The following is a 13,202-nucleotide window of genomic DNA, read 5'->3' on the forward strand; positions in this document are numbered from 1 at the left end:
TTGTATTCTAAAAGTATTATATCACTAACACAACAGCTAATTTAGCTTGTTTATAGTCTAACATATTATGCAAACTAAATTAATATCTTCATCCACAAATGCTTAACGCACGTTCTCCACAACCAAAACCTAACAAGCTTCCTTCCTCCCTGTTCCTCCATTATGCAATGACGGCATTAGACATTGGTACAAAAACAACACAATCCCATTATTTTATTCACAATGCACTTCTCGTACATTTGACAAAAGTGACAAAATAGAGTTTCACCACCTTATCATCACTAGGGCTACCCGTCACCAGGTGGGTCTGTGTGTTGGCTAAAGCTGATGAGTCATGAGGCTGAGCCAGAACCAGGGAGGTGACTCCGCAGACCAAGGACACCAGACAAGTCACGTCCCCACTACATCAACACTCCTTGCCCTTCAATGTACACAGCGGGCTAATTTCAACAGTATGCATATCAGAACAGGAGAGATTGACTGCATCAATTCTTGTTTTTGTGAGAAATATTATTGTGTAGAAAATTCCAAACGGTCTGTATAATCAACTTACATACAGCTCTAACAGAAATACTTACCACACCAGACATGCCACCAGGGATCTCTTCACAGTCCACAAATCCAGAATGAATTCAAGGCAACACACAGTATTATATAGAGCCATGAACTCCCTTCAATCAAATATTCAAGCAAACAAATAAAACAACATGCACAGCACTTAGGCTTTTAGGCATATGTATATGTACTGATGTGTGTGTAACTGTCAGTAATGTGTGTAACTGTCAGTAATGTGTGTAACTGTCAGTAATGTGTGTAACTGTCAGTAATGTGTGTAACTGTCAGTAGGACCTTTCTTTGGTTGTATTCTTTTCATTTTCAAAGTGTGTAACTCAGTCCTTGAGCTGTTCTTTTCTATTGATATTCTGTATTATATCAGGTTCCATGTTTTGTGTGGACCCCAGCAAGAGTAGCTTCTGCTTTCAGCAACAGCTAATGGGAATCCGAATAAAATACAACAACAAAAATAGTCCTGTGGATGAACTCCTGCCAGGCGACCAACAGTCACATGTTTTTGAGAGCTCATACATGAACACCTGCCAGGCAACCAACAGTCACAGGTCTCTGAGAGCTCATACATGAACACCTGCCAGGCAACCCACAGTCACAGGTCTCTGAGAGCTGATACATGAACACCTGCCAGGCAACCAACAGTCACAGGCTATCTGAGAGCTAATACATGAACACCTGCCAGGCAACCCACAGTCACAGGTCTCTGAGAGCTAATACATGAACACCTGCCAGGCAACCCACAGTCACATGTCTCTGAGAGCTAATACATGAACACCTGCCAGGCAACCCACAGTCACATGTCTCTGAGAGCTAATACATGAACACCTGCCAGGCAACCCACAGTCACATGTCTCTGAGAGCTAATACATGAACACCTGCCAGACAACCCACAGTCACATGTCTCTGAGAGCTAATACATGAACACCTGCCAGACAACCAACAGTCACAGGTCTCTGAGAGCTACATGACACCTGCCGCCCCGCCAGGACGAGCCTGCCCGCAGGCACCAACGCACAGGCGCGAGCCTGCACCGCCAGGCCCCGTCCAGGTCGCTGAAAGCTAATACATGAACACCTGCCGGCCCCGCCAGGCGCGGCCAGCACCGCCGGCCCAACAGTCACAGGTCTCTGAGAGCTAATACATGAACACCTGCCAGGCAACCAACAGTCACAGGTATCTGAAAGCTAATACATGAACACCTGCCAGGGACCCAACAGTCACAGGTCTCTGAGAGCCAGCCCTGCCGGCCCACAGTCACAGGCTGGGCCTGACACCGCCGGGACCCCGTCCGGCCGAGGCGCGCCCGCCAGGCACCAACAGTCACAGGCTTTTGAGAGCTAATACATGAACACCTGCCAGGCAACCAACAGTCACAGGTCTCTGAGAGCTAATACATCACACCTGACACACATCTTACATCATAACCTCTTTCCTAAAGGACACATTAACAGTCTGCTCGCAATGTCACCTGGCTCCAAAACAAAAACTCTGTGACACTTTACTAAAAGCCTGCAGGTGTAATGAGCAGGTCTTGTCATGAGCATGATCTATAATGAACACCTTATAATGTCAGAATCTCACTCTATAAGGCTGCAGTATAATTTGAGATTATTTTAATCCCACAAAAAAGACAGTGCCCTTTTACGAAGCCTTGCTGTGGAAGAATCAGTGTAATTATTCTTCTAACGTGAGAATGTAAGCCAGCGATGTGAAGAGCACTTGAAAGGAAAGCACTCCTGCTTTAAGTCTGTCTAAGCCTCTCATCAAACACGAATCTAATGGAAGAAGTCAAATTCTTTCATTTCTCGAACTATTCTACACAGCATATCAAGTGGCTCTCAAAGCCGACCGTGAACTAGCTTTGTCCTTCTTGGAATTCCTTCGCTATAAACACATCGGAGAGACTCTATAAAACATGTGAGATGAAATCCAAACCTTGGACTTTCAACCCCACACATGGATCTAGTCTGGCAGGATGGATAATGGCTAGGGGGATAGACACGGTGCCTAGGGCTTATGTGGAACTTCACACTTTCCTTCCTTTTACGTTAACCAAACCATCCGCTCCATCTCTGACGATGATGTATGTACTGCTAATACCACACAAACACACGCACACACATCAACTCACCGAAAAACATGCTGCTCTCCATGACTCCTTAGACATAGGGGTCTGTATGTCCTCTCGGATGCCCTGCCAGGTTGTGTGTGTGTGTGTGTCCATGGGCAGCAGCCTGGGCATGTCTCACACACTCTTTATGCGTGTTTGTGTGAGTGTGTGTGCAGCGCTGGAGTCCGTCTCTCTATCTGCGTGTCTTGTCTGCAGCCGTTACCGTGCACAGCCGGCACCCTCCTCTAACAGTGGTCTGTGTCCCCCTCCTTCGTCTCTCTCTCTCTTTCTCTCCACACACTGCTCTCTCTCTCTTTCTCTCCACACACTGCTCTCTCTCTCTTTCTCTCCACACACTGCTCTCTCTCTCTTTCTCTCCACACACCTCTCTCTCTCTCTCCACACACTGCTCTCTCTCTCTTTCTCTCCACACACTGCTCTCTCTCTCTTTTTCTCCACACACTGCTCTCTCTCTCTTTCTCTCCACACACCTCTCTCTCTCTCCACACACTGCTCTCTCTCTCTTTCTCTCCACACACTGCTCTCTCTCTCTTTCTCTCCACACACTGCGCTCTCTCTCTTTCTCTCCACACACTGCTCTCTCTCTTTCTCTCCACATACCTCTCTCTCTCTTTCTCTCCACACACTGCTCTCTCTCTCTTTCTCTCCACACACTGCTCTCTCTCTCTTTCTCTCCACACACTGCTCTCTCTCTCTTTCTCTCCACACACTGCTCTCTCTCTCTTTCTCTCCACACACTGCTCTCTCTCTTTCTCTCCACACACTGCTCTCTCTCTCTCTTTCTCTCCACACTGCTCTCTCTCTCTTTCTCTCCACACACTGCTCTCTCTCTTTCTCTCCACACACTGCTCTCTCTCTCTCTTTCTCTCCACACACTGCTCTCTCTCTCTTTCTCTCCACACACCTCTCTCTCTCTCCACACACTGCTCTCTCTCTCTTTCTCTCCACACACTGCTCTCTCTCTCTCTCTCTCCACACACTGCTCTCTCTCTCTCTTTCTCTCCACACACTGCTCTCTCTCTCTTTCTCTCCACACACCTCTCTCTCTCTCCACACACTGCTCTCTCTCTCTTTCTCTCCACACACTGCTCTCTCTCTCTCTCTCTCCACACACTGCTCTCTCTCTCTCTTTCTCTCCACATACCTCTCTCTCTCTTTCTCTCCACACACTGCTCTCTCTCCCTTTCTCTCCACACACTGCTCTCTCTCTCTCTTTCTCTCCACACACTGCTCTCTCTCTCTCTCTTTCTCTCCACACACTGCTCGCTCTCTCTTTCTCTCCACACACTGCTCTCTCTCTCTTTCTCTCCACACACTGCTCTCTCTCTCTCTTTCTCTCCACACACCTCTCTCTCTACACACCTCTCTCTCTCTCTCTCTCTCTCCACCCCTCTCTCTCGCTTCCTCTCTCTCCACACACTTCTCTGTCTCTCTTTCTCTCTCTCTTTCTCTCTACACACCTCTCTCTCTCTCTTTCTCTCCACACACTTCTCTCTCTCTCCCTCCCTCCTTGCTGGTTCTGCCTGTCTCTCCTCCCCTCCTCCTGTACACTCTCCTCTCTACTTCACTTGAGTGCTGGTCCCTCTGCGTGCTTCTCTTCTCTCCAAGGTGTCAATCTACATTTTCCAGCTACAGCTTCTCTTCTGATCTTTTGCTCCCCTCTCTCTCTCTCGCTCTCTCTCTCTCGGGGTTTCTTCTCTGTCTGTCTCTTCTTTGTTAAATGTGTAAAACTCTCCCTGTCGCCTCACACTTTCTATATATCTTTCCCTCTTTTTCTCTCCTTTCAATATCTTTCATTCTTTACTTCTTTCTTTAACTACCTATCTTCCTCTGTTCTCTCTTTCTCTGTCTGTTTTCTTACTCCCTTTATTCTTCTCCTGTTACTCGCTTTTTCTCTGCCTCTCCATCTCTCTCTACCTCTCTTTCTCCATGCTCTCTCTACCTCTCCATGCTCTCTCTCTACCACTCTCTCCATGATCTCTCTACCTCTCTCTCCATGCTCTCTCCATCTCTCTCCATGATCTCTCTACCTCTCTCTCCATGCTCTCTCCATCTCTCTCCATGATATTTCTACCTCTCTCTCCATGCTCTCTCCATCTCTCTCCATGATCTTTCTACCTCTCTCTCCATGCTCTCTCCATGATTTATCCATGCTCTCTTCCTCCATGTTCTCTCTACCGCTCTCCATCTCTCTCTCCAAGCTCTCTCTCCCTCTCTGTCTGTAATCTGACTCCTGGAGCTGGGATGATATCAGTGCTGTGCTGTTGGTGTGAGCGCCACTGCTCTTCTCCGTCACTTTCTGGTGGCTCCTCAGGCACAACACAACACAACACAGAACAGCACCATGCACACGGGACAGCCACCGGCCACACAGACGGCTGGTCGCTGTTACCCATAAATATCAACTATCTTTTGTGATGCACAACAAGGGTTCGCCTGTATATATATATATATATATATATATATTTGTGTGTGTGTGTGTGTGTGTGTCAGCATCCACCCACTTAACCTCCACCGCCCTTGGCTCTGTTTTCACACAATCACTTTGATTGGTTCACTGTAATGCCTCTGAAGGTCAGACAGCAGCATTGACCGCTCCAAAGCCTGGCCACCGCTATCGACTACAAATGAGACAGTCCTGATCAGAGCGATGTCTGTCCACACACACACCGCGAGATAGCGAGCCCAGCCATTAGTGACATCATAACTGTCTCCTCGAGACCCAAAAAGAAATCAATGTTCTCAAGTGTTGCGATTCCTCTCCTCCTATCCCCTCAGGCTCCGCTATGGCGGCCATCTCGCGCCGCACAGATGTTTTCAATTAATCCTGAATTCCCATTCTGTCTCGCCCAACCCCCGAGCCCACTTCCAGTAAATACGTTTATTCCATATCTGAAATGGCTCTCTCTCTCTCCTGGGCGAATGTGTTTTTAACCTTGACTCGCGGGTGTCAGTGGCGGGATGGTGCATTATTTGTCACCATGAATAGCGGTTAAAGCAGCGACTCAGCCCGGAGGAGCACCGCTGCACCACATGCAAGTGCAGCCTGGGCTACTTCATTAATCTTGCTGTCACTTCCATGACGCTTTCCATTAGTTATATGGCTATCTGATCAACAGGCAGACTCCCCGGCTTTTCAAAGCCTTTAAACTGCTATCTGGGAAAGAGCCAGGAGAGAGAGAGAGAGATGCACATGAACAAATACTACAGTTTACTATAGAATACTACAATACTTACTATAGAATTCTATAGTAAACTGTAGTAAGTATACTGTAGAATACTATACTACACACTGTGGTATCCATCGATCCTGTGTAGTACTTACTATAGAATGTTGTAGTACACAGTAGAACACAACAGTCCACAAAAACACTACACTTTAACGATAGTAAATACTAAAGTATTTAATTTGCATATACCCTGCCATTCCTCTCCCTCATTTTGCAATTTGTGCCACCAATGAGTGAGAAACCTACATGCCAAGTATACAACATTATTGTGTTCCCTACAAGTTATAGAAAGAGCAGAAGCTCTGAACTATCCGTTCAGACCCCAGTCCTACCTACCTACAGGTTATAGAAAATTAGCTCTCTTAGTATTTCTCCATTGGTTTCCTGAAGGAGAAAGCCTCCACTTCTATGTCAAAGATAATAAAACAGAAACACTATAGTAAATACTACAGTAATGTTCGCAAAAACACTACAGTAAATACTACTGTAAAGCACAGTCCGCAAAAACACTACAGTACATTTAAAAAAAAAAGTTATATAGAAGACACTTATCCAGAGCGACTTACAGGAGCGAATACGTGCCTTGCTCAAGGGCACATCAACAGATTTTTCACCTAGTCTGCAAAACACTACAGTGAATGCTATAGTATTTATACCATATTATAAACTGGGTGGGTTGAACTCTGAATGTTGATTGGCTGAAAGCTATGGTATATCAGACCATATACCACGGGTATGGAAAAAACATACTTTTTCCTGGTCTAATTACATTGGTAACCAATTTATAATAGCAATAAAGTATCTTGGGTGTTTGTGATATATGGCCAATATACCACACCTCCTCGGGCCTTATTGCTTAAGTACACTATTGTATTTTTTTCATGTGGGGAGAAAGAAAGTGAGAGCAAGAGTGAAAGCGATGGGATGTTCTCTTGATAAGTGCATAACTTAGACCATTTTCCTGTCCTGCTAAGCATTCAAAATGTAATGAGTACTTTTGGGTGTCAGGGAAAATTATTTTCTTTAAGAATGTAGTGAAGTAAAAGTTATCAAAAATATAAATAGTAAAGTACAGATACCCCCAAAAATATTAAAATAGTACTGTAAAGTCTTTTTACTTAAGTACTTTACTGTCACACCCTGATCTGTTTCACCTGTTCCTGTTATTGTCTCCACCCCCTCCAGGTGTCACTTATTTCCCCCAGTGTATTTATCCCTGTGTTTCCTGTCTTTCTGTGTCAGTTCATCTTGTATGTTGCCAAGTCAACCAGCATTTTTCCACTTCCCCTGCTTTTTGCATTGTCCTTTTTCTAGTCCTCCCGGTTTTGACCCTTGCCTGTTTCTGGACTTTGTACCCGCCTGCCTGACCATTCTGCCTGCCTTGACCACGAGCCTGTCTGCCACTCTGTACCTCCTGGACTCTGATCTGGTTTTGACCTTTTTGCCTGTCCACGACCATTCTCTTGCCTACCCCTTTGGATTAATAAACATTGTAAGACTCCAACCATCTGCCTCCTATGTCTGCATGTGGGTCTCGCCTTGTGCCTTGATACTTTACGCCACGGCATTTTGATAAACACATTGAATAAGTGAATAAACCCACCAGAGAGAAATGCCCTTCAGGCATGTCATTCTGGTTCTGTCCTTTATTAGGCCATACTGTTTGGTATTCAAGCCCTAGTCTCAGCGTTAGTCAAACCCCAGAATTCTCTGAAAACAATGTATGCAAGGCATAGTGTGAATATTCATAGATGTTGTCTATACTGACAAACTTGGTGCAATGCAAGATTTTGTAATATACTGTTGGAACTGTGTTGTGGGTACAGAGTCGAACTGTCATGACAACCGTAGAAGAAGTAGAAACAGTACTAGGTCAAACTCTTTCAAGAACATGAGTCATTTAAAGACAGAAAATATCATAACCACAGCACTGGAAACTTAACACCATTGGCCATGTTAACTTAACCACACGCTCAGTAGGTAAACTACGTATTACGCTGATGATAGTTGACAGTTACAGATAGTTTATGAAATGAAACATTACATGCAAACAGTACCATCAATTGTGTGTAATCCCTCCATGTGTGAGGACGGCGATTTGGCCCGCTTCCCTCCTGCAGTGTCTTCTGGGAGTAAAACTTGGGTTCCCACCATTTCCTCAGCATGTGTTTTACATCATCAGGTCAATAGTGTACAGCAGGGAGATACCATTCATATACCTAGAGGGTAGAACGCTTGCAACGTAGCATTTCTAACCACCTACAAATATGCAGAAACATCTTTTACATGATAGAGATGGTTTGGGCCCTATATGCTCCATATTTTCTATTTGAGTCTCAGCCAACGACATCACGGTCCCATCATCTGCACCACGTGTGTGCATTATAGCTCTGTACCCAGTTGGGTGATTTGAAGCACATTACTTTGTTGGGATAAAGTACCCTGATGGACATAGTTAGATAGAGTTTGGGGGAACTCATCCACCCACTCCACACTTTATCACTGAACATCACAGAGCCAACAGAACACAGGCAAGACAGGCACCGGCATTCAAACCAATTCCATATTCTTTAATGTACTTGTTCTCTCTCCCTATCTCCGTCTGCCTCTTTCTCTCTCTATTTTTCCTTTATTCTCTCCTTTATCTGTTTTTACAGCTTGTAAGAGGAGCAGTTGGAAGGAAAGGAGGGAAGTATTGATCTCCAGAGGACAGAGAATTACTGCAGTCTAACACACATTGGTGTCAAGAGCTTATCGCGCCACTGAAAACAACATCCCCTCAGACAAATGTTTCCCACTACAAATAGATCTGACTGGTTTGAATCCAAGGAAAACTCGATAAATAGAGAGAGAAATGGAAATGAATAGATGGTGGGGGTGATGTTGTCAAGGGAATACACAAAGGGGAGAGGCATGATTATGTGTGCAGAATGGAATAAGACGCAGTGCATTCGGAAAGTATTCAGACCCCTTTCCTTTTTCCAGATTTTGTTACGTTACAGCTTTATTATAAAATTGATTTAATAAAAACATTTTCACAATCTACACACAATACCCCATAACGACAAAGCGAAAACAGGTTTTCAGAAATGTTTGCAAATTAATTCAAGTATTCAGACCCTTTGCTATGAGCCTCGAAATTGAACTCAGGTGCTTCCTGTTTCCATTGATCATCCTAGAGGTGATTGGAGTCCACCTGTGGTAAATTCAATTGATTGGACATGATTTGGAAAGACACACACCTGTCTATATAAGGTCCTACAGTTGACAGTGCATGCCAGAGCAAAAACCAAGCCATGAGGTCGATGAAATTGTCTGTAAAGCTCCGAGACAGGATTGTGTCGAGGCTCAGAACTGGGGAAAGGTACCAAAAACTGTCTGCAGCATTGAAGGTCCCCAAAAACGCAGTGGCCTCCATCATTCTTAAATGGAAGAAGGTTGGAACCACAAAGACTATTCCTAAAGCTGGCCGCCCGGTCAAACCGAGCAATTGAGGGAGAAAGGCATTGGTCAGGGAGGTGACCAAGAACCTGATGGTCACTTTGACAGAATTCCACTGCGGAGATGGCAGAACCTTCCAGAAGGACAACCATCTCTGCAGCACTCCACCTATCAGGCCTTTATGGTGGAGTGGCCAGACGGAAGCCACTCCTAAGTAAAAAGCACATGACAATTGACTTGGAGTTTGCTAAAAGGCTCCTAAAGGACTCTCAGACCATAAGAAACAAGATTCTCTGGTCTGATGAAACCAACATTAAACTCTTTAGCCTCAATGCCAAGCGTCATTTCTGGAGGAAACCTGGCACCATCTCTACGGTGAAGTATGCCGGTGGCAGCATCATTTTGTGGGAATGTTTTTCAGCGGCAGGGACTAGGAGACTAGTCAGGATTGAGGGTAAGATGAACAGAGCAAAGTACAGAGAGATCCTTGATGAAAATCTGCTCCAGAGCGTTCAGGACCTCAGACTGGGGTGAAGGTTCACCTTCCAACAGGACAAAGACCCTAAGCACACACCCAGGACAACGCAGAAGTGGCTTCGGGACAAGTCTCTGAATGTCCTTGAGTGGCCCAACCAGAGCCCGGACTTGAACCCGATCTAACATTTCTGGAGAGACCTGAAAATAGCTGTGCAGCGATACTCCCCATCCAACCTGACAGAGCTTGAGAGGATCTGCAGAGAAGAATGGGAGAAACTCCCCGAATACAGGTGTGCCAAGCTTGTAGCGTCATACCCAAGAAGACTCGAGGTTGTAATCACTGCCAAAGGTGCTTCAACAAAGTACTGAGTAAAGGGTCTGAATACTTTTTTTTTATATACATTTTTATATACATAAAAATGTATACTTTTTTTTATATACATTTGCAAAAATGTCTAAAAGCCTGTATTTATTTTACCATTATGGGGTATTGTGTGTAGACTGATGAGGGAAAAACATTTTTAAATCAATTTTAGAATAAAGGCTGTAACATAACAAAATGTGTGAAAAGTCAAGGGGTCTGAATACTTTCCGAATGCACTGTATGTTCAAATGGCAATAGCTAAATCTATTATACATATGTAGCCTTGGACCATTTTGTGTATTGCTCTATTCAAATACCTGCGATCGCATATACTGTACATACAGTGTCATGAAAAAGAATTTGCCCCCTTTCTAATTTTCTCAACTTAATGCATATTTTTGATAGTGAATGTTATCAGATCTTCTACCAAAACCTAGTATTAGATAAAGAGAACCTGAGAGTACAAATAACACCACGACGGCATACTTATTTCCTTTATTTCATAAACCAAGTTATGCCCTCTGTGAAAAAGTATTGCCCCTTACACTCAATAGCTGGTTGTGCCACCTTAAGCTGCAAGGACTGCAACCAAACGCTTCCTGTAATTGTTGATCAGTCTCTCACGTCGCTGTGGAGGAATGGTGTCCCACTCTTGCATACAGAGCTGCTGTAACTCAGCGACATTTGTGGGATTTCAAGCACGAACTGCTCGTTTGGACGACACGGGTCCCATTATGCCTGGCAAAAACTAAACACTGCATTCCACAGTAAGAACCTTATACCAACGGTCAAGCATGGTGGTGGTAGTGTGATGGTTTGGGGATGCTTTGCTGCCTCAGGACCTGGATGACTTCCCTTGATTGAAGGAACCATGAATTCTGCTCTGTATCAGAGATTTCTACAGGAGAATGTCAGGCCATCCGTCTGTGAGCTGAAGCGCAACTGGGTCATGCAGCAAGACAATGATCCACAACACACAATCAAGTCTACATGAAAATGTCGAAAAGGGAACAAATTTGAAGTTGAGGAAAAGCCTAGTTAAATTCCAGACAAAATCCCAATTGAGATGTTGATGAAATGAGCAGTTCATGTTTGAAAACCCACAAATGTCACTGAGTTACAACAGTTCTGCATGCAAGAGTGGGCCAAAATTCCTCCATAGCGAATGGAAAGCATTTGGTTGCAGTCATTGCAGCTAAAGGTGGCACAACCAGTTATTGAGTGTAAGGGGCAATTACTTTCTCACCCAGGGCAATCGGGTGTTGCATAACTTTCTTAATTAAATAAATAAAAGTAAAACAAATGTTTTATTGTAAATGCATGTTCCCTTTATCTAATATTAGGTTTTGGTAGAAGATCTGATAACATTCAGTATTAAAAATATGCAAAAATGTGAAAATCAGACAGGGGGCAAATACTTTTTCACAGCACTGTACAACATTATACAGAGTTATGAAGTCACTCCATGTCAGGAGAAATATGGAAAAACAATACATCTTACATATTGTTGTTCCCTTGTAACATGGGAATTAAACATCCAGAGGATTGGGTATGATGTGATCTTTGAAAACAGGCGTTTCAAACAAATTGAAACTCGTCTTAGCTTTGTCTGCCAGCTCTTTTACTGCTGAACTAACAGGGGAATGTTCTTCTCCTCTTGACATTGGACGAGAAAAAGCAACGGTTCTGAACTTTTAGCTGAGCCAAACTCGACGGGAGAGGTTCCAAGCTTTAACAGCTGCTAATTGGATACTGATGTGGACTTGACATCGTCGGATTCCAACCAGTTGTGAGCTCTTGTTCGAAACTCACGCAAATCTAGGGCCGAGAGAATGGCCTAAAAGACAAAGTACATGCTGTGGAAGATGGCTTTGCTATTTAAACATCGATGTTAGGAGGACCAGAACAAGTAAACTGGGCTAAACTGGGTGGAAGTTAGTAACGTTTGAAATGTTGGGTAGAAACAGAAAGCAAACAAAAAACACACACACACGTATTATATTACTCAGGACAAGTACCGCAAATAGGACAAATTGGTTGGATGGGTCCTGTGTGTGTTTGCCCATGATGAATTATGATTGGCTAGGGATGTAGCCAATCACCTGATCATGGTTATCAGTTGCTTACTGCTGCAATGGAGAACAGTGCCACGTCATTTGTCACACACACTGATTACGGTTTTATGGCTGCTCATAGCATAAGCTATGTCATTCTCATGACAGTGCCAAATGACACTGACAGTCGCTTCATGAAGGAGACATTTCAGGGAAAGTGTCTTACAAGAAAAAGCTCCCTCCTTAACTGATTGGATCTCATCTCAACATCTATTTTTCTCTATTACAGTTGGCACAGCCAGAGCTTAATTGCTGCTGACATGAGTGGGGAGTTTTAGCTGCTATGAATCACAGAGGTAGTGGGGTGACGGACAGATGGCGTCTCAGTGCTAAAGCCGATCTGAGCTGTGGGGGTTATCGATTGGCAGCCTCCTCAGCTCACCAAGCCTTCAGGATGCCGGGTCAATATGGATTTGATTTGCGCCACACAGAAATGAGTTGGATCTTAGTTGAAATGTGCAGACGTATTCTGAAGAGGTTGCTGAGTGTGCAGGCAAGTAATTAAAGAGACTGTGGATTTGATCAGCAGAACCTAACCAAGCCTGAGTTATCTAGCTTCTCCTGCAGGGAACTCTTCTTTAAACTTTTCCTCCCATCAGAAACCAGAGCCAAATGTCAAAGAATCAAATCGTCGATTCCAGTTTTGCTTACTCATGAAAAACTGTGATGTGAGTAGGACTTTGAACAATCGATCTCCATCTTGAATCCCTCACTGTTAGTATTTTTCCATAACACCGCTTGGCTGAGGGAAGTACAAAACTAAGAGATTCAGCCTCTCCAGTCAAGCACGTCATCGATGACACCCAATATTTTTAGCCCAATACAAACTTTCTAGGCTGGTCCATAAAGGTTGCTATTGTACAATATGTGAGACA

General features: G+C 44.3%; 1 protein-coding gene across 1 annotated transcript in view; it reads right to left on the reverse strand.

Annotated features, from left to right (window-relative positions):
* The window catches only part of LOC106582075 (zinc finger protein 385D), a 43,194-nt gene extending 38,371 nt beyond the window's left edge, over window positions 1–4,823 (reverse strand). The window contains exon 1 of the mRNA XM_014164809.3: window positions 2,702–4,823. Within this exon, the coding sequence (XP_014020284.1) occupies window positions 2,702–2,723 (22 nt within the window). The 5' untranslated portion in view covers window positions 2,724–4,823. The remainder of the gene's footprint in view (window positions 1–2,701) is intronic.
* Between the last annotated feature and the right edge of the window lie 8,379 nt (window positions 4,824–13,202).

The sequence above is a fragment of the Salmo salar genome, chromosome 02 (genome assembly GCF_965601325.2).
Source record: "Salmo salar chromosome 02, fSalSal1, whole genome shotgun sequence".
NCBI lineage: Eukaryota > Metazoa > Chordata > Actinopteri > Salmoniformes > Salmonidae > Salmo > Salmo salar.